Source organism: Jaculus jaculus, chromosome 6, assembly GCF_020740685.1.
Source record: "Jaculus jaculus isolate mJacJac1 chromosome 6, mJacJac1.mat.Y.cur, whole genome shotgun sequence".
Lineage (NCBI taxonomy): Eukaryota > Metazoa > Chordata > Mammalia > Rodentia > Dipodidae > Jaculus > Jaculus jaculus.
In genome coordinates this window covers 146,574,916-146,597,619 of record NC_059107.1, presented here as the reverse complement: position 1 = coordinate 146,597,619, position 22,704 = coordinate 146,574,916, and the positions used below count along the sequence as shown (strand labels likewise).

Sequence of the window (22,704 nt, the reverse complement as noted above, 5' to 3'; positions counted from 1 at the left end):
GGATTAAAGGTGTGTGCCACCCTGCCCAGCTCCAGTCACTTTTTTTTCTTGTTTTTTTGAGGCAGGGTCTCACTCTAGCCCAGGCTGACCTGGAATTCACTATGTAGTCTCAGGGTGGCCTTGAACTCACAGCGATCCCCCTACCTCTGCCTCCCAAGTGCTGGGATTAAAGACGTGCACCACCAAGCCCGGCTCTCCAGTTACTTTTATAAAGAACTTAACAGGGAGGACAAAAGCAATCAAGTATCATAGTGTCATGGACAAAAGCAAAACACACAGTATTTGGGACCTTTTTTATTTTTATACACATGACAAGATTTTACAACCAAGAATAGTCAGTTAAATAGTACAAATTTACATTCATGAGGAATGTTAAAAAAAATTCAACTAAAAAACCCACTTCTTCCTTGACCCACAATCCCAACATGTTACAGTGCAGGGGAGAAGGTTTGGGGGAGCATCCAAAACGAGTCTCTCAAAAGAAACGACTTAAAAATTTCACATTCTCTCTCCACACAGGGTCCATGGTGAGAGGGTAATTTACAATTCATCTTTTTCGTCTGTAAATTTCTGTAAAAGCAAAAACCAGAGGACTTTTAAGAACTGGCAGGCATCCTTGAATTCCGGAAGGCTCATATATGAAAAGACAATTTAAATGGGCTTAGCCTACTTTCATATTTCATTTGCAGCTGGTTATTGAGAAAATAATTTAGAAACCAACAAGATCAATACCTCTTAATACAAATAATCAAAATTTAAACCACCTAATGTTGCTATATAGTAAAGCATATTGCTTATTTAAAAAATGCTCTTAAGCTTTCCAATTTGGTATTAGCCATGTGTAACCAAATTTCTGTAGGACTCAGTTTAACAAGACTTCTGTCTCAACCAGCCCTGGCCCTAACTCTGCAAAGCCTTTCTTACCCCACCCTACCTTTGCTGTTTCTTCTTCTTCTTCTGCTTCTTCTTCTTCTTCAGTGCCCGCATCCGTATCTTCCTCTTCGTCCTGCTCCGCGTCCTCGTCCGCCGTGTCCTCGGGCTCCTCGTCTGGTTCTTCCTCCACCTGTGGGCGATGGCCATGAGCACAGAATGTCTTGGCTCCACTTTTACTTTGCTCATTTCAATGTTTAAGAGGTTCTAATGGTTACCACTCCTTTTTATTAAGAGCCAGAGCCGGATAGGATGATATTGTATATATGTAAGTACAATGATTGAGATGGGGAGGTAATATGATGGAGAATGGAATTTCAAAGGGGAAAGTGTGGGGGGGGGGAAGGGAGGGAATTACCATGAGATTTTTTTTTATAATCATGGAAAATGCTACTAAAAATTAAAAAAAAAAAACACAAAAAACAAAACCAGAGCCAGGCTGGAGGGATAGCTAAGTGTTTAAGGTGCTTGCTTGTAACACCAAAGGACCCACGCTCAATTCTCTCTCTCTACCTCTCTCAAATAAATAAAACCCAAATCAGCCAGGTGTGGTGGCATAAGCAGTCTGAAAGATGAGGTAGGAAGGTCACCTTGAATTTGACACTAGCCAGGGCTACAGGGTTTCCAGTCAACCTGGACTAGAGTGAAACCCTATCTTGAGAAAACATGAGTGAATCTACAATTAACAGCTAGGCAAAAAACAAAGGGGATAAAATATATGGGATTTTAAATTTTTATTTATTTGAGAAAGAGGGAGGGTGGGAGAGGCAGAGAGAGAGAGGAGACAGAATGGGTGCATCAGGGGCCCCAGCCACTGCAAACAAACTCCAGACTCACAGGCCACCTTGTGAATCTGGTTTATGTGGGTTCTGGGGAGTTGAACCTGGGTCCTTTGGCTTTGCAGGCAAGTGCCTTAACCGCTAAGCAATCTCTCCAGGCCAATATATGGGACTTTTTGTGTGTGTGCTTTTTGAGGTAGGATCTAGCTCTAGGCCAGGCTGACCTGGAACTCACTATGTAGTCTCAGGCTGGCCTTGAACTCACAATGATCCTCCTACCTCTGCCTCTGCTATCAAGCCCAGCAAAGGGAGACTTAATCTCTGTTGCAGTGTCTGACATACAGATTCAAGCATTCAATAGATTTCCAAGACTAAAAATTAGGCAAACTTCTTAAAGGGAAATGTTTTCGTCTTATACCTATTTCATTTCCAAGGATACAAACCTTTGCTTCAGGGTCAATGTTTAAGCTGAGGCGAAGCATTCTTTCTATTCTATCTCCATATGCTTTGGTATCTGGCAGAAGATATCCTGATCGAAGAGTTGCAGTTTCAAACAGAACTACAGCAAGATCCAAGACTGTTTTGTCGTCTTCGTCTTCCTGAGATAAGAGAAGGTGCACTTGATTCCAAGTTACATGTTCCAGTTTAGTAGGCAAGGAGTTGGCTGCATCATTAACTCACCTTAATTCGTCGAAGCATGTCTTTGATCAGTGGATGTCTGGGATTAATTTCAAATGTTTTCTTCTGACTGGCATAATAACTGTTAAGTGACAAAATAAGCATAAACATGAATTTTTAAGGTCCATGACATCCTCCTAATTACACAGATTAACTCAGGGAAACTACTAGAAAAACATCATCCTTATATTGCTTATAGTTAGGTGAAAAAAACTAAAGTGAACTGCTAAATGATGAGTCCCAAGCAAGTGGTGGTGAGAGGGGCTGTCCATGTCCTCTCAGCCCTCACCGCCTCCTAGTCACAAGCGCTGCTCACGTAACATCTCCATGCTGCCTTCCTTCACCAGCATAGTGCCAGAAAAGTTAATTTCTTTTGCCTAAACTCAGTTCCTGGCGTGTTCTGAACAGTTTCACATTTGTTGGTGTTTTACCATTGGCTACAACTATTCACCGTCCAGCAGTTTCAAGCCTGGGGGCAGAGACGACCCCACACAGCCCTGCCACAGCACACCATTCCTGCTGTAGGATTTAGAGTAGGACTTGGCATGCCACCATTGAAGTCTAGAGTTACATCTACTCCTGATGGTTAATGCAGACACCAGTGAGTGCTCAAGATGTTTGCTGAATTGAAGGGCTGGAGAGATGCCTTAGTGGTTAAGGTGCTTGCCTGCAAAGCCAAAGGACCCAGGTTTGATTCCCCAGGACCCACGTTAGCCAGATGCACAAAGGGGTACATGCGTCTAAAGTTTGTTTGCAGTGGCTGGAGGCCCTGGTATGCCCATTCTCTCTCTCTACTTGCCTATTTCTGTATCACTCTCTCAAATAAAAATAAAACATAAGAAAAAAACCCTCATAGACATGCTTTAAATATCTATGGCACAGGGCCCATCCCTTGGAATTTAGTCTTCTAAAATACAACATTACACACTGGTGACTTGTAATGTGTATGTGGCCATTCTTATAGCCTAATGCAAAAATAAAGGTAATCCATGCAACAGATAAAGAAACTTTTCATTTGCATACAAACAGTAAGGTCACGAGCAGACCTCTTTACCCATCTATGTGGTACCCAGCAGAGTGTACTTCAAGCACTTTCTCACAGAACAGGCATTCTCATCTCCTAAAGGCAGGCTGGACAGACAACCAGCACCCTGGCAGGAACCTCCCCAGCTGCTTACTTGGTAGAAATATCCTTGCCCGTCTGGTATGCTTGTGCCTTCATGATCCTCTCCATGTTGCCTGACCATCCGTACTGACTGGCCACAAGAGCACAAGGAGATTCTGTCAGGCGCTGTGACACCACAGCCTTTTCAATCTTAGGATGATAAAACAAACATCAGGTACAGGTAAGGTTATTCACCATGGCACAAAAGCTTTCATTCATGTTCAAGAACTCCTAAATGAGGCCGGGCGTGGTGGCACATGCCTTTAATCCCAGCACGTGGGAAGCGGAGGTAGGAGGATTGTGAATTCAGGCTGGGCTAGAGGGAGGTCCTACTTCAGAAAACCAACAATAGTCAAGTGCCAATGCCTGTACAATTTCCTGAAGCATACCTTGTCCTTTAGGGCTTTATCTTTCATCCAGTCGAGCAGAGGCTTAAATTCCTTCTCAGTTGCTTCGCGACTTTCCTTACTTTTCTCACTTTCATCAAACTTCACTCCTTCCTTGGCAACATTCTGGAACCGTTTCCCATCAAACTCAGGAAGGGCCTGAATGCAGTACTCATCCACAGGTTCTGTGAGGTAAATAACTTCATAGCCCTTTTTCAGGAGTCGCTCAACAAATGGAGAAGATTCAGCCTACAAAATTGAAAGTTTTCCAAGTCAGGCTTGGCATATCTGTTGATGCTATTAGCTGCATCTGTACAACTATAACCTATCTGAGGTAGAGGTCCTGCACCACTGACCAATCCTCATAACTATTCCAGCTACACAGTTCATTTCTCTTTCAACCACTGGCTATACATTTTCAGCTACCCACAGGGACCCTTGACAACGGGGCTTCACCTCACCTCTTTTCTACTAGACCCAGCCATGAAGTAGATTTTGTCCTGTTTTTCCTTCATTCTTTCTACATATTGGTCTAGACTAGTAATGTCAGTTGCATGATGAGAAGACTGGAACCTAAGAAGTTTAGCAAGACGTGTTCGATTTGAGTGGTCTTCAATCACACCAAGTTTGATGTTGGTGCCAAATTCTTTCCAGAAAGTATCATTGTACTTCTCATCTGCAATCTTCTTGATCATGTCCAGAGTTTTACGGACAAGCTTCTTCCGAATCACCTGAAGATAAAGAAAGATAGAGTTCCCCTCAATGCTTGTGAACATTTAAGGTACCAGGCAGAAGGGCTGAGACACCAGGACAGGGAATGGGGAGAGGACTCCCACATCACACTGAGCTGAGATTATGTCATCAGCAGACATCACCACAAGACTACTTTTAATGTCACTATTCTAACTGCAGAACTGAGACTCAGGCCTATAAGTAAAACTTGTGGTATTTTGAAATACTTTTTCAAAAAAAAAACCAAAAAAAACCAAAAAAAAACCTTGATTTTAATTTACTGATGGGGGGTGGGGAGGGATGGAGGAAGGGGGGAATATGAATGGGCACTCCAGGGCCTCCAGCCACTGCAAACGAACTCCAGATGCATGTGCCACCTTGTGCATCTGGCTAACGTGGGTCCTAGGGAATCGAACCTGAGTCCTTTGACTTTGCAGGCAAATGCCTTAACTGCTAAGCCCTATTTTTCAAATACTTTTAAATTAAAAAACAAAACTAGAACCACAAGACACTGAGGGAAAAGGGTTTAATTAAAGGTTTGACATGTGGGTTAATGAATGGGCATGGACCAGATCAGATGTACTAATATGTATCAGATCCCCGCCCCTCCCTGCTTTCTTTTCAACGTAGGGTCTCTCTCTAGCTCAGGCTCACCTGGAACATGCTCTAGTCCCAGGCTGAGTGAACCTTCTACCTCTGCCTCCTGAGTGCTGGGATTAAAGGCATGTACCACCATGACCGGCCCCAAATTTTCTGTCAGGGTCTCATTCAATATAGCCCCAGGCTGGCCTTGATCTTGAGCCTTCCACTTCTGCCTCCCCGCTTCCCAGGTGCTGAGATTATAGGCAAATGCCACCATGCCTACTTTCAATGAGCAGCCAGTCAAGAACTCACCTTAAGCAGTTTATGCTGCTGCAGAGTCTCACGGGACACGTTCAGGGGGAGATCATCCGAGTCCACCTGCCGACGGCAGAAAATGTCACTGAGCAGGAAGAACCTAGAAACGCAGCGCTGGTAACCCTGCTGCCCCTGCACTGCCCCGTCCAGTCCTTAGATACTTACAACACCCTTGACAAAATTGAGGTACTTGGGCATCATGTCATGGAAGTCATCTGTGATGAATACTCTGCGCACGTACAGCTGGAGAGAGACCAAACTATCATTTTCTGGACACAGGCAGCACTTCTGGATTTTAATCTCAGTTTATACTACTTAAAAACCCACCTTAATATAATCACTCTTCTTAGATCCATATTCATCAAACAGACCACGTGGAGCAGACGTGGGTACAAACAAAATTGATTTGAAGGTAACTTCTCCTTCAGCAGTGAAGTGGATGTAAGCCATGGGGTCATCACTTTCCTGTAGAAAAGTAGGAAAAAGCAGAGTTAAAAAAAAATACCACAGTGTAAAGGCTTAGCAATTCATTTCATGCTACAAGCATTTAACAAGAATAGTCTCCCCCACAAAAGAAGGCTAGGTGGTAGAAATGATCAAGATTATGATACTCATTGGGTAGATTAGGTCCGTCCCCCCCACCCCAAGAAGGGTCTCACTCTGGTCCAGGCTGACCTGGAATTAACTATGTAGTCTCAGGTTGGCCTTGAACTCACAGTGATCCTACCTCAGACTCCCGAGTGCTAGGATTAAAGGCCTGTGCTACCACGCCCGGCCATTTTTTTTTTTTTAAGATAACAGCTAATATATATTCCGTTAATGTTAGGAAAGAATGATGGTGATGACCTTTAGGGTTTCATATGTGAGAGCAGGAAACCTGTACCTTGTCTAAATGGCAGATTTATAAAGTACAACACTCCATGAGTGCACGCTCCAACAGAAATCCTCAAGGATATATTTCTCCCATGGAACTGGCTATCTAGCAGGGGAGTGTCTACACAAGGAATCATCTGGATCTGCTTTCCCCTTATTGATTCCACATGTAGTTATGGCACACTGAGGATATGCCATTACATGCAACACAGCTTGAAAAATGCAGGAATGTGAAATATCTTTTTTAAACCGTTTACATGCTGAAAGACTGCTGTTCTGGGTACAATGGGTGAAGGTATATTCCTGAGATTGATTTCATGTGTCTCAATGTTTTTACTAACATCTTAAAAATTTTAAGTGGCTCATCCTGTATTTCTCTCTGCTTGCAAATCAATCAATAAAAATATTTTCTAAAAAGGCAAAAAAAGCAGTTTTAGCAATTATTCTTGTATGATTCACATGCTTGATTTCTTTAAACCATGTTTCAAAAATAAAAGCCTTTCAATAACACATTTCATGTTTTATAGGTTGTGGTAGAAATTAAACGAACACCTGCCTGTGCAAGCGGCTCTTAATGTTCTGTAAGAGACATTCCCAGCATCTCCTGGAACACCGAGTCCACACTGCTCAGTCACAAAACTGCTTTGAATTACACATACAGGAATCTTATTGGGAAAAGTTCATGGTCACAGGGTAGAACCTGTTCTCATTAATGTGTACTTACCTTTGAGAATGACTTGTAGAAAGCTTTGTATTCATCTTCCTCTACTTCTTTTGATGGTCTCTGCCATATTGGTTTGATGTCATTCATAAGTTCCCAATCCCACACAGTTTTTTCAACCTAAATTTAAAATTTGTTTAATAAAAAGCAAGTTTCTGGGCATAATGGCACACACCTTTAATCCCAGCACTTGGGAGGCTGAGAGAAGAGGATTGCTGATAATTGGAGGCCAACCTGGTATTACACAGTGAGTTCCAGGTAGGAATGGGCTAGGGTGAGACCTTGCCTCAAAAAAAAAAAAAAAAAAAAAAAAATCAAAATAAGAAACTTATTGAGATGGGGAGGGGATATGATGGAGAATGGAATTTCAAAGGGGAAAGTGGGGGGTGTTACCATGGGATACTTTTTATAATCATGGAAAATGTAATAAAAATTGAGAAAAAAAAGTTGTGCTGGAGAGATGGGTTATTGGTAAAGGTTACCTGCATGCAAAGGGACTCAGGTTCAATTTCCCAGTATTCAGTAAAGCCAGATGCACAAGGTGGCACATGCATCTGGAGTGTTTGTAGTGGCTTGGAGCCCTACCATGCCTATTGTCTGTCTCTCTCAAATAATTAAAAAAAAAATAATATATATATATATTTATATTTTTGGTTTTTCGAGGTAGGGTCTCACTCTGGCTCAGGCTGACCTGGAATTCACTATGTAGTCTCAGGATGGCCTTGAACTCATGGTGATCCTCCTACCTCTGCCTCCCGAGTGCTGGGATTAAAGGCGTGCGCCACCACGCCCGGCTCTTAAAAAAATATTAAAAAAAAATTTTTTTTTTAATTTTTGGAAACAGGGTCTGGCTATATAATAGCACACGTTGGGCTCAAACTGCAATCCTCCTGTCGTAGCCTCCCTAGTGCTGGTATTATAAGCAACCAAAGCAAGGTCTTTCTCTTAACGTGTATAGCTGATGACTTTCACCAATACTTTTACTCTGTTTGTGACCTGAGTTAGCCACAAAAAAATTTATAATTAATCCCAACATACTATAGGGACAAAAGATCTTCTGGGATTTAAAATTCAGAATATATAAGCCATTAGTCCTACACAGTACCTGGCAGTCATCAAAACCTCATGAAGAGGACTGTGTTTTCTGGTCATGTGTTCTAGTGGGCAGGGAATGCAGCATGCAAACTAAGGCTTTCTGCCCATTGAGCAGGGCCACTTGGAAAATCCCAACTCTACCCGCCCGTGAGCGAGTGCACTGTGGGTCACCCGCTTCCCCCCTACGTGTACTAAGCAGCAGCGTTTAAGCAAGGAGAGGAGCCAGGCTCACCTTCTTGGTTTTTGGCTTCTTCTCTTCCTCCTCCTCTTCCACGGCAGCTTCATCATCAGCTTCCTCCTTCTCTTCTTTGGCTGCTTCCTCCTCCTCCATGGGCTCCTCCACCGTCTCGGTCTGAGGAGTGCACAGTGCAATTATGGTTATATTAGCTTTGTTTAGTAACTGAAATCTTGTCAGCAGAAGAGAAAACATGACAGTTAAAATAACAACTAAATCTTTAATTAGAAACTCCTCACCCTTTCTTCTCAGTAATACACGCCGAAGTAACACGTGTATGTTATCAGCACAGACCCACCTTGCTGCTCCATACGTAAATAGGGAAGTTGATGAACTGAGAATACTTCTTGACGAGGTTCTTAATTGTATCCAATTCCAGGTAATCAGAAGCTTCTTCTTTTAAGACAAGGCTGCAAGGAAAACAGGCCATTTATAGACATTCAATGTGTGGACTTGATAACAAATTTATATAAATACCTTGGCAATAATAGCCAGCAGTTCTGTGTTACCACTATTTACATTAAGAATTCTTTGACCAGAGATGGCTTAGTAAGGCACATGCCTGCAAAGCCTAATAAGGACCCAAGTTTGATTCCCCAGAACCCACATAAGCCAGATGCACAAGGTGGCACATGCATCTGGAATTCATTTGCAGTAGCTAGAGCACTGATGCACCCATTCTCTCTCCTTTTTAAAGCTTTCTTCCATCACCAGGAGGGTTTGTGAACCCAATATACAATACATGGGGATGGTAAGGAAACAATCTTCCCATATACCCCATCACTCTAGAAATAAAATGGCTATAGGTATTCCTAAATAAAAATATGTTCCTAATAACCACACATGGGAGAAATTACCCTGAATTATGGAAGACACTAATCATACGACTACTTAAAGTTCACTTCCATTTCCACCAACACACAAAAGCTCTACTGGGCAAGGCTAGTTTAGGCGCACCATATACTTCTGCCTCTTCTTCAAGCCTCTCCTCTCTTACAAAACAAGTCATAACATGCTCCCAAACCAGGCACTTTCAGAAGCTTAGGGGCACATGCTAGCAAATCAGATATGACACAGCCTAAGTTTTGGTGGTATGGGGTGGGTAGAGAGCTGAGTCATGGTTGCATATACATGGAAGCTGCTGGTTAGGCATCTTAGAAGTGTTTAAAGGGCAATTAAGCACAGGAGCACAGTGCTTTAACAGTGAGATCTACACAGTTCTGGGAGACTTCCAACTGACACTCCAAGCTTTTAACGTGTGTGCCTATGGAGGCTGGGGTAAACAGACCTCATTGGCCCAGAGCTCACCAATTAGGCTAGACTGGCTGGCTAGAAAGCCCCAGAGGCTCCTCCTCTGTTTTCCCAGTCATGGTGCGTTACTCTCCTAGCAGTTTACATAGATGCTGCGGCCTAGGCTCAGATCCCCATTCTTCCAGCACAGGCACTTTATTAAATGAGCTCTCTCTCCAATACACAAACCTGTAATCCCAGCACTGGGGAGGCAGGGGTAGGAGAGTCTTCATGAGTTTGAGGCCAGCCTTAGACTACATTGTGAAGGGCTAGAATGAGACCCTGAGTGTGAGTATGTGTGTTTGTGTGTGGGGGGGGGGTGAAAACAAGCAAAGAAAAATTTCAAGATAGTATCTAGTTTCTGTGACATGGCCTGAGTAGATTGCTTCAGAAAGGGCAGTAGAAAAAGCAGATTTGGGCTAGATGGCTTAGTGGTTAAGGCACTTGCCTGCAAAGCCTAAGGACCCAGGCTCATCTTTCCAGGTCCCATGTATGCCAGATGCGTGTATGTCTGGAATTTGTTTGCAGTGGTTAGAGGCCCTGGTGTGCCTATTCTCACTCTTTCCCTCTAACAAATAAATTAAATAAATCTTAAAAAAAAAACAAAAAAAAACAGACTTTTTAAGAAACTACAAAGAAAGCAAGAAAGAAAATATTTTATAGCTAAGAGAAATGTCAATTCAACTTGTACCCCTGAATCAGTTGGATTTAGCACCAAAATTTACTGGTGATTTACTGCAATGCACAGGTGGAAGTGAAAGTCCAGGAGACTGGGCTCAGACACGCACAGCAGGCAAGCACCTTACCCACTAAGCCAAGGCCAGCAGTCAGCCTCGCACGCTCCGGTCAGCAAGTCTGACCAGCCACAGTGAAAAGGTCACGGCACTGCTGGCTTGGTCCAAGCAGTGGGGTCTATGAGAATGTTATTTATGGTTGGCTTTCTGTCACTATTCCTTAAGTAATACCCTCAGTGTAACTCCTTAGATCCCACTTTCATTGTTTTGGGTATCATCTGAAGAACATTAACAGATAGATACATATGTAATGTGCAAGTATGACATTGTTTTCCAGGCATTTTGGTATCTGTAGAGGGTCATGGTACCAATCCCAGGAAAATACAGACAGTTGAATAAATACTTTTCAAGAAGCTTCACTGGAGGGGGTCCTGTGCCAGACAGCAAAAGGGGCACTGGTATAACCTGTCTTCCTCTTTCCCACACAAGAGCTCATCCGTAGGTGTTTCAGGGAAGTGAGGTGAGAACAAAGGTAACTTAGCACCTGACTTAGGGGTAGGAACACAAGTACTCCAAACTGAGTTGTCTGGTAAGTCTTTTCAAATTCTTTTATCCTTTGGTCATTCATATTCATGTCCCTCAGATGGGTCATGCATAGGTGCTTCTGGAACCTCAAACATGCCCACATGTTCCTGGAATATCTCAAGTGAACATCCCTTCCCTGGAAAAGTAGGTGTCCTTTAGTAGCTTCCAGCACCTGTCGCTGAAAGTATCACTTGTTTTCTTCCTCTAATGAGTTTGAGCTGTGTGAAAGCAGAGACTATCCTCTCTCCACAATGGCCCTACTCCATGTTTGGCATTCAAGAATATTGATGAGGGGGCTGGAGAGATGGTTTAGTGGGTAAGGCGCTTGCCTACAAAGCCAAAGGACCCAGGTTCAACTCCCCAGGACCCAAGTAAGCCACATGTGCAAGGTTGGGGGGCACATGCATCTGGAGTTCATTTGCAGTGACTGGAGGCCCTGGTGCACCCATTCTCTCTCTTGCTGCCTCTTTCTCTCAAATAAAAAGATAGAATGTATTTTATAAAAATTTTAAAAAATTGAGAAAATAAGTTGATGAGTGAAGGGTTGTGTAGGTCTTGACACAAAAGCAAGCATGGGAAAGAAAGCAGAACCCGCTGTAAAGCTTTATTTACTCACCGACCACCCATGGCAAGTGCACACAACTCATTCACGCAAGTATCTGCCAGTCAAGGTCAAGCTCAGGGAATGGAAGCCATGGAGTGCCCGTCTAGACCATCTTGCCTGTCCTACAGCCCATGTACATTTGGAACATTTTGTTTACTTGTTTTCTTTATCCCACCCCAACCCATTACCATTACAAATCTTGATTTTTTTTTTTTTTTTTTTTTTTGCACGCAGAGATATATACAGAGCATGGGTGCACCAGGGCCTCTAGCCACTGCAAATGAACTCCAGATGTGTGACCACTATGCATCTGGCTTTACTACATGGGCATTGGGAAATCAAACCCTGGTTGTTAGGCTTTGCAGGCAAGCTCCTTGACCCAACTATCTACCCAACCCTGCTCCTCTTTTTCTTGAGGTTGGGGCTCACTCTAGCCCAGGGTGATTTGGAATGAGATTCAGGCTGGCCTCGAACTCACCATGATCTTCCTACCTATGCCTCACGACTGCTGGGATCAAGAGTGTGCCATCATGCCCTGCATGCTGGAGGTCATGGTGTGTGCCCTTCTCTCTTCTCTTAAATCAAAAATTCTACCAGCAGTTGTGACCAACTAAAAACCCTTTCCATCCTGTGAACATAGCACATCCTGCAGCCTGTATTCACACAGCTCCACACATTTCCACTGGTTTACAATGTAGAAACTGACGCAGCCACCTCCTTTGTGAAGCCTCCAGTCTGCCTCCTCCCCTGGGAGAGCTCACACTTCCCACTGTGCCCTCCATGTGCAGATCAGATCTGGAACTCTGTGCCTAACCCTTTGACTTCATCAAATCTGCCTTCAAATAACGTGACTTCAATCTCTTCATTGTATAGGCAAGGAAATTAGGACCCATCCATAAGAAGTCATTTGCTCAGAAAGCCAGAACTGGACAGTCAAGATCCTCATACCATTAATTTTTGTTAGGAATCAGTAATACTCACGTAATTGTTGTTCCTCGTCCTAGGGTGTTTCCTCTTGGGTCAGCAATTACAGAAAACTCATTGGAGTCTGATTCCCAGATGTGCTGGGTATCGTTGTTGTGTTTCGATGTGACAATCACCTTATCTGCCACCAGGAAGGCAGAATAGAAGCCAACACCAAACTGGCCAATCAATTCAGAAGTTGACTGGCCATCTTCTTGCGCCTCTGTCATCTTGTTTAAAAATTCGCTTGTTCCAGACTTGGCTATGGTCCCAAGGTTTTTAACCAATTCTTCTCTGGTCATTCCTACACCAGTGTCTGTGACATGCAGCAGGTTTTTCTCCTTGTCACACTAAAAGCATAAGAACCAGATAGTTAAGCAAATGTAATATTCACCCTATGCCAATTACCCAATTCTTGTAATGGCAAACTACCAGTGTGGCCAGATTCCTACAGGAAACTACAGACACTCATCTACAGTCTAGTTTACGGCCCTTTCAAAAGCATGTGTTGAAGTACAAGTATGTTTCTTTATAAATACTTAAAAGCCTAGTGTATTTGAGAATCGGGACTATTCTAAAGGCCAAAAGACAGGCATTAACCTGTTTTTAGAGAAGAAAAAGTCTAGAAAAATAAAGTTTTATGTTTTGCCTATTTCTCTAATAAGAAACAAAAGAACTTTGAATGGTTCCTGAATTTGGACTCTGATTGTTAATATTCTTTGCTAACTAGGAATCTTGTACCAGTCATGGATAGTTATGGGCCATGTGATTTTGGCCAGTGAGTTTCAAGTGTGACTTTCAGTCTAAGCCTTTAATTGATGTTAGACCCTCAGAGCTCCTTCTGCACCATGGTAACCAGGCTACACTCCAGATGGCTGTTCAAACAGCCTGAGTCCTGGTAAGAGAATGTGCAGAGTTAAAAACCATAGGCAGCCTGTGGAACGATTTAAACCAGGGCTTGGCTTTTCCCAAAGGGCCAAATAAATTTACTTATAATAAAACCAATGAAATAATGTTATTTATAAGTAAAGGTTCCAGTCTAGACAGAGCTGGGAATCCCTAAAGTCTCTACTTCTAAGGATTCTTTCTTAGAAAATTAGTGGGCTAAGACATGGTTCAGCAGTTAAATGCACTTGCTTGCAAAGTATGCTGATCCAGGTTCAATCCCCCAGGACCCAGGTAAAGCCAGATTCATCAGGTGGTACCTGTACCTGGAGTTTGCAGTGGCAGGAGGACTTGGCATGACTATATTTTCCCTCTCTCTCCATCCTTGCCCCTTTCAAATAAATATTTAAAAGTAACTTTAAGCTTACCTTAATTTTGACTGTTAATTCCTCATTTCCAGAAAGTGCAGTTTCATCAGTTAGTGATATTAACCTTATCTTATCTAAAGCATCAGAAGCATTTGAAATCAGTTCTCTCAGGAAAATCTGAATGGAAGCCAGATTGAATACTTAGGTTAGCCTCAAGGTACACTAAGATATTGAATTTCATGTCAAATCCATCTTATTTCTGTTTTGAACCATGAAAAGGTACTCATTAAGAAACCAAAGTTTTAAAAATGGTACAGGGATGGCTGTACTCTCCTTAGACAAATGGCTGTAGTAAATATATGGGACCCCTAAAAGCTCAGTGACTACCTTTTAGCAGGCCATAAACTTATTTTGTGAAAGGAAAAAGACTGGAAGAATGTTTAGTCCCAAGTCAATGTGTTTTCAGTAGCATTTTCATTCATTCCTACTGGGTATTTAAACTTTGCTTATAGCTTTATTGGAATAACTGTATACTCAATTGACTTAACTTGCTTGAAGGACACAACCGTGCTCCCCCAAGGTGGGGCTCTCCTCCATGGCCTCAGCTTACCTCCTTATTCTTATACAGAGAGTTGATGATGAGCTTCATCATCCTGTTCACTTCAGCCTGGAAGGCAAACTTCTCAGACTTCTCTCTAAGTTCTCTTATTTGGGATGCATTTAGCCCATCCAACTGGATAGCTTCTTCCTCTCTAAGAAAATCAATTTGATAGGCAAATAGTTATATCAAAAAATGCATGGCTGATGGGCAGAACACAAGTAACCTATGAAAATTGTTTTGTTGAAAAGGTAAAAATGGCAATCTTTATACCAGGTCATTATTATTTTACCACAGCAATAGGTACTTTTGACTTTTAACATCTGAGTTGGAAATAATTGTTTCTTAAAATTGCCTGAAAAATAAACACGACTTTCCTCTACTAAAAAGTCACTTATATGCCCCGTGGTAAGGACTTTAAAACTAGTACTAATTCCTAAAGGCTTTAAAGTACTGGTTTACTAACAAAAAAAAAAAGTCTACTTAAGAAATTACTGACAGAAACTGCAAAGTGAACACAACACACACGAAACCAACTTCAGGTTGTCTGTAACTGAGAAAGTTTCTAACATTCTGCAGTAAATTCTCCTTTTTCCAAGTGGCTGAGACACATGCGAGGCAAAGGCTCTACCACTGAGCTTCATCCCCAGCCTTTGCTGACCAATCATTCTTAAGAGTAAGTTAAGAATTATGAGATACTTCTGTATTAGTTTTTAGACCCTTAATATTTTCTCTAGTTTCTTGGGGTTTATACTGAGTTTTTCCTTAATCTGGACCTCTGGAGGAGCAACAACAAAAAACCTTCAAGGGGCTTATCCGCTTAGTTTCGAATGAACACAGACCTCTGTACGACTTCATCATCTGTCCTGGAGCCTTCCCTGCTTTTACCCAGGTCTTCTTCCACTGTGCCTTCCACATCGACTTCATCGTCAGCTCGCACCGACCCTGAAGGAAGATGCCAACGCGAGAAAACTCAAACACAGTTTCTTCTCCTCCATACCAAGACCCAACCGGGGCAAGGGGTAAAGGTTACAAACACAAAATCCGATGGGTAAATACAAGGGGCACGGAGACGAGAAAGATCTACTGGTCTCAACAGCCAAAGTAAACCAAAAGCGAGCATGCCCCAAGTCCCCACGCACATGCGGAACAGGCCGGGCGGCCGTGGCTCGGGTCCTTAGAAAGCGCGCACAGCATAGACCGCAGGTCCCATGCGCACGCACACGTGTTGCGCACGGCCGAGACAAGGGCTCCCAACCCACCAAGCCAAAACTCGGGCCTCCAAAGTCATCACGGCTCGTAAACGCAACTTCTGGCGAGGGGACCAGACACTTGGGAAGGGAAAAGAGGCTGTCAGGGGCCGAGCTGGGGCAAATCAGCCTGGGCCGCCGCTGCCATTCCGTTGGCCCGAGGCCCCACGCTCTCGGGCCGGGTATTTAAGAACCGAAGCGCATTCGCGAGCAATCGGGAAGCCGGGGAGGATTTTTCCCCCAGCTCAGACCGACGAAGCTCGCTGCGAATGATCGGAGTCCACCTCCCCCGGAAGACACCCCGATGAGCTCCCCAAGTTTCCTCCCTCCCCCCAGCAAAGCCACCCGCTGGGTTCTCCGGGCAGCAGGAGTCAAGAGAGGCCGCACCCCGCCGGCGATACCTCCGTGCGCCCCTTTTTAGAGCTGCAGGGGATTTAAAGGGCTCCGCTGTCGCTCTTCTTCGCAGAGGCCATTAGAGGCGGCGTCACCCCCCCCCACCCCTGGGCCGCTCTCCACGAAGACGTGACCATCGCAGGCCCTTGGTGTCCCCCCTCCCTCCCAGGCTCAACGACCCCAGAACCTTCGAGAAGCGGACGGCGCAGCAGGAGAAGGAAGAGGGGGACGCTGCGTCCCTTCCTCCCAGATCACTCACCGAAGGTCAGCAGGACGCAGCACAGGCCCAGCACCCACAGGGCCCTCATGGTGCGCGGCCGGAGAGAGTCGCAAGTCCCTTTCAGTCGCTGGAGCCGCCTCCGCCCCCCCCCGCACCACCCCGAGTCTCTGATCTTCACAGCTCTAAACGCGCGGTCCGCCCACTACACCCCAAGCAGGTCGGGCCACTTTTCACCCCCCACTTCTAGCGGGCGGGGGACGGGAAACACAAACCCACCAATCGTCCCGCACCACGCACCCTCTGCACCCAATAAGAACGCGCGGGGGGGGTAAGCACGGTCCACCAATCGAAACTGTCCAGGTGCGGTGTCCAATGCCCGAAGCGTGGCTCCTTCCGATTGGTCTCGCAGAGCTGATGTGCTCCAATCAGAGAGCTCCGCGGGCCCCTCACACGCGCGACTGCCCCTCTGCCTGGCAGCCTGGGACTCTAAGGGAAGCCGTCCAATGAACTTAAGCGTATCACGCGTCCGTCCTTTCCCAGAGGTCCCTGAGAAACACTTCCGGATTCTAGAGAACGTTTATTCTGTGACCAGGGGAAACGGTAGCCACGGCAACGAGCTTTTCCTTTTTTTTCTGCCTACGCCTTGGGGGTCACGTTGAGAGCCATTCCAGCCCTACGTTCGCCTTCACCTTCCAGTTTGACGTTGCTTTTCGGAAAAGAAAAACACGTGAGGGATTGAAAATCCTCCCTGACGCTTTTGGAGGGTGGTGAGAAACTACAATTCCCGGCATGCAACGTACAGCGTGCTGAATGCTGGGAACCGTAGTCTTTGGCCTCTAGTCCAGCTGCGTCCTTTGGTCCCTTTGCCTTCTCCCCGCGAGTCTTTGCGCGCACCCTGTCCTGCTTAAATTAGGATTTTACCCTTAACTGTAATTGTAGTGTCGATCGTTGCTTATTATAGGACTCCTGGGTGCACACAGGCTTCAGAAACGGGCCTGAAAGACTCACTGTCTTGGCCAAATCCACCCTGTGTCCTAGGGGCTGGACCCGGAGTCTGGGCCCCGCCCCTGGCTGACTCTAGAAATTGAGTTTCCCAATTTGGCTTCTGGTGTCATCTCGGGCTCCAGGAGCCTAGCCGAGCTCTTCTCCACTGCGCGTCCTGCGGCCGCACCCCCAGACCTCCTCGATTTGGTTTGCAGAAGTGAATGACAGGGTTCCCCACCCATGAAGGGAATCAACCTTGATGCCTTCCACTCGCCCATCCCAAGTAGCAGGGGACGACCTGGCGGCCCCGGAGCCACTCTAAATTCGGTGGAGGGCGTGGGTGCGCAGTCTTGCATAGAACAATAAAGGACACACCTGCAGATACTTGAAAGCAGATAACGGGCTTGCAGCTTCGTAACTTCGTAGAAGTACTGAGGCACCTTCAGAATGACAAAGCACAGGTGTCTTTCTGCGAGGAAAGTCCCTTACACATAGAAAGGGTTTCTGCGCTCTTCAATCGAGGTTTTTTTTTTTTTTTTTTTTTTTTTAAACTTTCCACCAGCACTGGCGCTTGCCTCCAATATATACACCCTCGCTTCTTATCACTTCTTCTGCCAGGAAAAATGAACTTTGAAGTTTTCAGATAATCATCTGAATTCCTGAAGACAAGCTTTTCAGTGACACAGTCCTGGTCTTTTTACAACTTCCCGTATTTAGGTTTGCAAATCTTGATTATGTGGTTTGGTGTTTGCATAGTGTGGTGTAGTTTACCTACAGTTGCCATTAATAAGCAAAGAGAAACGAGAAAAGCGGGTTTAAAACTTACCTCTGTGCTTGTGGTGGTTGTTTAGTGCATACTAACGTGTTGCTTCTCTTTTTTGGGGGGTGGTTTGAGAAAAGGATTCAATTTCTGCGTTTGACAGCCAAACCTCACCTTTTCCTCTAGTGTAAGCAGCGCGCTGTGAAACTTCAAATGCCATCTTAAGGAGCCAGTGTAGTAGTTTGGTAGTTTGGGCTGCACCTGGAGGGAACCGAGAATGAAATTTGCCCTCCAAAATAGACCCACTGCTGTTCAGTAGAAATTTTTGCAGAAGATGTTTCCCAGAACACAAAACACCAGGCTAGCAGAACATGACTAGTCCTTGCCTGACTCAGCTTTGCTCTTTTAGGACAGTCTTCTGGCTGAGCACCTGTGCGCAGTTTCCTGGGTTCCTACTCTTGCTCTTTCTCCTGTCACTGTTTTCTAATTCCCATGGTTTTGTTTGTTTGTTTTTGTTTTTGTTTTTGTTTTTGTTTGGTTTGGTTTGGTTTGGTTGGTTTTTCAAGGTAGGGTCTTGCTTTAGCCCAGGCAGACCTGGAATTCACTGTGTAGTCTCAGGGTGGCCTTGAACTCACAGCGATCCTCCTACCTCTACCTCCTAAGTACTGGGATTAAAGTATACACCACCTCGCCCAACTAAATGATTGATTTTGTAATGAATCTATAAAAAAGTATTGTTCCAAAAAATATATTTTTAGGGCTGGAAAGATAATTTAGCAGTTAAGATGCTTGCCTGCAAAGCCAAAAGACCCAGGTTTGATTCACCAATACCCACGTAAGCCAGATGCACAAGGTGGTGCATACATCTGGAGTTGATTTGCAGTGTCTGGAGGCCCTGGTGCACCCATTCTTTCTCTCTCTGTCTCTTTCTCTCAAATAAATATTTTTTAGAAAATAAAAAAGTATTGTTCCAATCTTATAAAACATAAAAATGGAAGCTTAAAAACATTTTGTTCATGATACATACAAAAAAAATGCTTAAAATGTGTGGCAATAAAGATATACTTCCGATATGAAGGAAACTAGACGATTGAAGAAAATAAAACAGGTGAAGTTGGGCCAGATTTCTGATCCCATGTACTGTGTACTTCTGTGTTATAAACTACCCCAAGCTGAGCAGCTTAGACAGATGCCTGTTCTTTTTTCGTTTTCTTTTTCGAGGTAGGGTCTCACTCTAGCCCAGGCTGACCTGGAATTCACGATGTAGTCTCAGGGTGGCCTTGAACTCACAGCGATCCTCCTACCTCTGCCTCCCGAGTGCTGGGATTAAAGGCGTGCACCACCATGCCCAGCGGATGCCAGTTCTTATGTGGACCCACTGATCAGGAATGGAGGCATATTTGTTCAGGTACTTCTGGCTGAGAATTTCTTTCTTTGTACTCCCTCCCTCCCCTCTTCCCTTTCTTCCTTTTTACTTATTTGCATGTGTGCAGGCATGTGTGCATGAACACACACACCAGGGTCTCTTGCAAAAGACACTTTCTGGCTTTACGCGTGTGGCTAGGGAATTGAACTGGTCCTGCAGACTTTGCAGGCAAGCACCTTTAACTGTAAACCATCCCCCCAGCCTTTTGAGGCAAGATCTCACGCTAGCCTGGGCTGCCCTGGAATTCACTCTGTATCCCAAGCTGGCCTGAAACTCATGGTGATCCCCGGTCCTTCAGGCTCCTGGGTTTGACTCAGAGTTTCTTGCAAGTTTTTAGGCAAGATGTTGACCAAGACTGAAGTCATCTGGAGGCTTACCTAAAGCTGGAAAATGTATGGTCACTATGGGTCACCCACAGAGCTGTTATCTGGAGACCTCGTTTCCTCACCACATGGTTCTCCAGAGAGCTGCTAATGTGTGTTCACTGCAGAACAGCTGGTATCCTCTGAGGCAGCCCAAGATAGAGGACATGACAGCAGCCATGACTCATCACCAAGTCCTGAAATCACACATTATCACTTCTGCAATAACCTTGTTCAGTGAAAAATGTAGATGACTCAAAGCTGTGAATACCAATCATGGGGGCCAACTGGAGGACAAAGAGGCCACATCCTAGTTTCAAGGGAAGCTAGGAAAGGTGTGACATGATATTCCCACCTCTCTTCAGAGAGACGAGCTCAGAATCATAATCCCAGATTGGAAGATGCTTTATACGCAGCACAGTCAAAAAAGGCTGACGAGTGCCTGTCCCGTGCCAGCATACAGACAGGTCAGGGCAACAAGTGAGAGTATCCCAAAAGAAACCGATTCAGTTTAACCCCTGACAAAAGAGGTATGTCAGTACCCAGGGAAAAAGGATGGTTTATTTCATAAAGGATCTAGCCTTGACTGGTTAGCTAGCTCAAGCAAAGCCAGTTAAAGTCTTACCTTATACATTACTTAAAAAAAAAAAAAAAAGCCAGGCGTGGTGGCTCACACATTTAATCCCAGCACTCAGGAGGCAGAGGTAGGAGGATTGCTGTGAGTTTGAGACCACACTGAGATTACATTGTGAATTCCAGGTCAGCCTGGGCTAGATGAAACCCTACCTCGAAAAACAAAACAAAACAAACAAACAAAAGTTCAGGGTTAGGGAGATAGCAGTATGGTAAGACCATGTCTTAAAGAAAAAAAAAAAAAAACCTTAAATTTTAGTTTTCTTTCTTTTTTTTTTTCAGTGTGACCTCTTGCCCCTGCAAATGAACTCCAGACGCATGTTCCACTTTGTGTATCTGGGTACTGGAGAAAGCATGGCAGAAGCAGGCCGCTGGTTATCACATCTCCACATCAGTAGGGAGGAAGTAGAGACAGTGAGTTCAGGGAGGCAAGTGTGGCTGGGCTATGATGACACTCCAAGGCCCACCCCAGTGACACCCCTCCTTCAGCAAGGTTCTGCCTCCCAAAGGCTACACCAGCTGGGGATGAAGTGAGGCTTAATCACAAACACATGAGTCTATGGGGGACATGTTATATGCAAACCACCACAACTCTGTTCCAGAGGTTCTGTCGTGCAGTATTCTCTGGGATGTGCCTCCAAACTGAAGGATGGGATGAGCCAAAGGTGCATTTCATTTGTTTCCCTCCTCTCAGGACCACCCTCTTGTGCTGCCCATGTCTAATGTCAAAAAACAGCTACGTCACATATTTTGTCCATCTTTCTAATTTTTTTTTTTTTTTTTTTTTGCAGAAGTGGGTAAGACTAGTCACCATTGATCTCTAATGGTTGGATACAAAAATGCATAACTAGTAGTTCACAACCTGACATGTGATTATGCTTTTAGTTGTGTTGCATACTTTCTTGGCAAAAGCCATTCAGTTTGCTTGGTTTTATTATTTGTATGTATTTACATATGTGTGTACATATATAGGTGTGAGTATGTATGTATATGTATATGTGTGTCTATGATGTGTCTATGTGTCATATCATATGAGCTTCAGGATTTTTCTGACTCTGCCTCCCCTTACCAAAGGTGCACTGGAATTTTTGATGCATGTAGCACTTTGTGTCTGGCTTTTATGTGGGTACTGGAAATTTGAACTCTTGTAGGTAGGCTTGTAGAAAAAGCACCTTCAACTGCTGAGCCATCTCCCCAGCCCATGTTTTGTCTTGAAACAGTATCTCACTGCACATCTGTGTAGCACAGGCTGGCCTTGAACTTGCGATCTTCCTGCATCTGTTTCCTGAGTGCTGGGCTTACAGATGTGAGTGATGAAATGATATCTTCATGTGTGTAAGTTTTCACCATTTGGATTAATTAGTCAGGAGTGAGTCCTAGGAAGTGGAATTATTGAGTCCTAGGTTTTAGGCACTTCAGTGTTTCACAACACATTGCCAAATAACTTCTCCAAATTGCCCATTGTCTGTTCCATAGATTTATATAAGATATAACTTTAATCAATAATTATTTAGATTTTTGTTTTTTATCCATACAATTATTTATTTTAACAATTTTTTTGAATACTAGAAGAGTTGAATATTTTTATATGTAGTCTTATGTTCCTTTCCTTTCCTTTCTTTCTTTCTTTTCTTTTCTTTTTTTATGTAGAGGCTTGCTCTAGCCCAGGCTGACCTGGAATTCACTATGTAGTCTCAAAGTGGCCTCAAACTCATGGTGATCTTTCCACTTCTGCCTTCTGATTAAAGGTGTGTATGACCATGCCTGGCCCATTAATGTTTTTAAAAATATAATTATAGCTTTTCTTTCTATGATTTCTTCTTCAGCTTATAAATTTTAGAAATCCTCTCCAGTTTTGATAAATATTTGTGCTCTCTTTTTATTTATTTATTATTTTTGAGGTAGGATCTGATTCTAGCCCAGGCCAACCTGGAACTCACTCTGTAATTCTAGGCTGGCCTCGAACTCATGGCAATCCGCCTACCTCATCTCCTGAGTGCTGGGATTAAAGGCATGTGCCACCATGCCTGACTGCTTTCTTTTTACTTAAAAATTATAGTAAATTCTTTCCTTCAAACAGCATTTTCCTGATACTTTCTCTGAGCCCCCTGGTATTGGAGACACGATAGCAAAAAAGGCAGACTCTCAAGAGGCTGCT

General features: G+C 44.1%; 2 protein-coding genes across 2 annotated transcripts in view; one reads left to right on the top strand and one right to left on the bottom strand.

Moving 5' to 3' along the window:
- Positions 1-279: 279 nt before the first annotated feature.
- Hsp90b1 (heat shock protein 90 beta family member 1) lies at positions 280-16,577 on the bottom strand. Its single transcript, XM_045152845.1, has 18 exons — positions 16,421-16,577; positions 15,361-15,463; positions 14,531-14,672; positions 13,981-14,097; positions 12,686-13,017; positions 8,790-8,901; positions 8,489-8,608; positions 7,165-7,281; positions 5,895-6,032; positions 5,733-5,810; positions 5,565-5,630; positions 4,400-4,669; positions 3,942-4,187; positions 3,566-3,702; positions 2,391-2,469; positions 2,153-2,308; positions 935-1,063; positions 280-570 (listed from the first exon to the last, which is right to left on the bottom strand). Exons 1-18 carry the CDS (start codon positions 16,467-16,469, stop codon positions 541-543), a joined length of 2,421 nt encoding a protein of 806 aa, XP_045008780.1. The 5' UTR covers positions 16,470-16,577; the 3' UTR covers positions 280-540.
- A 412-nt stretch (positions 16,578-16,989) lies between these two features.
- The window catches only part of LOC101593562 (tetratricopeptide repeat protein 41-like), an 80,006-nt gene continuing 74,291 nt past the window's right edge, over positions 16,990-22,704 (top strand). Inside the window, exon 1 of the mRNA XM_045152258.1 lies at positions 16,990-17,108. The gene's annotated coding sequence lies outside the window, so the exon portion shown is untranslated. The remainder of the gene's footprint in view (positions 17,109-22,704) is intronic.

Bases quoted from the DNA above. Each gene is read 5' to 3' on its own strand.
- Hsp90b1 (XM_045152845.1), bottom strand. From the start codon at position 16,469: ATGAGGGCCCTGTGGGTGCTGGGCCTGTGCTGCGTCCTGCTGACCTTC. The intron at 8,902-12,685 runs GTGAGTATTACT...TTTTCCTTGCAG, and splicing joins GGACGAGGAACAACAATTAC to CCTTGTCTTAAAAGAAGAAG. The intron at 2,309-2,390 runs GTGAGTTAATGA...CTCTTATCTCAG, and splicing joins ACATGCTTCGACGAATTAAG to GAAGACGAAGACGACAAAAC.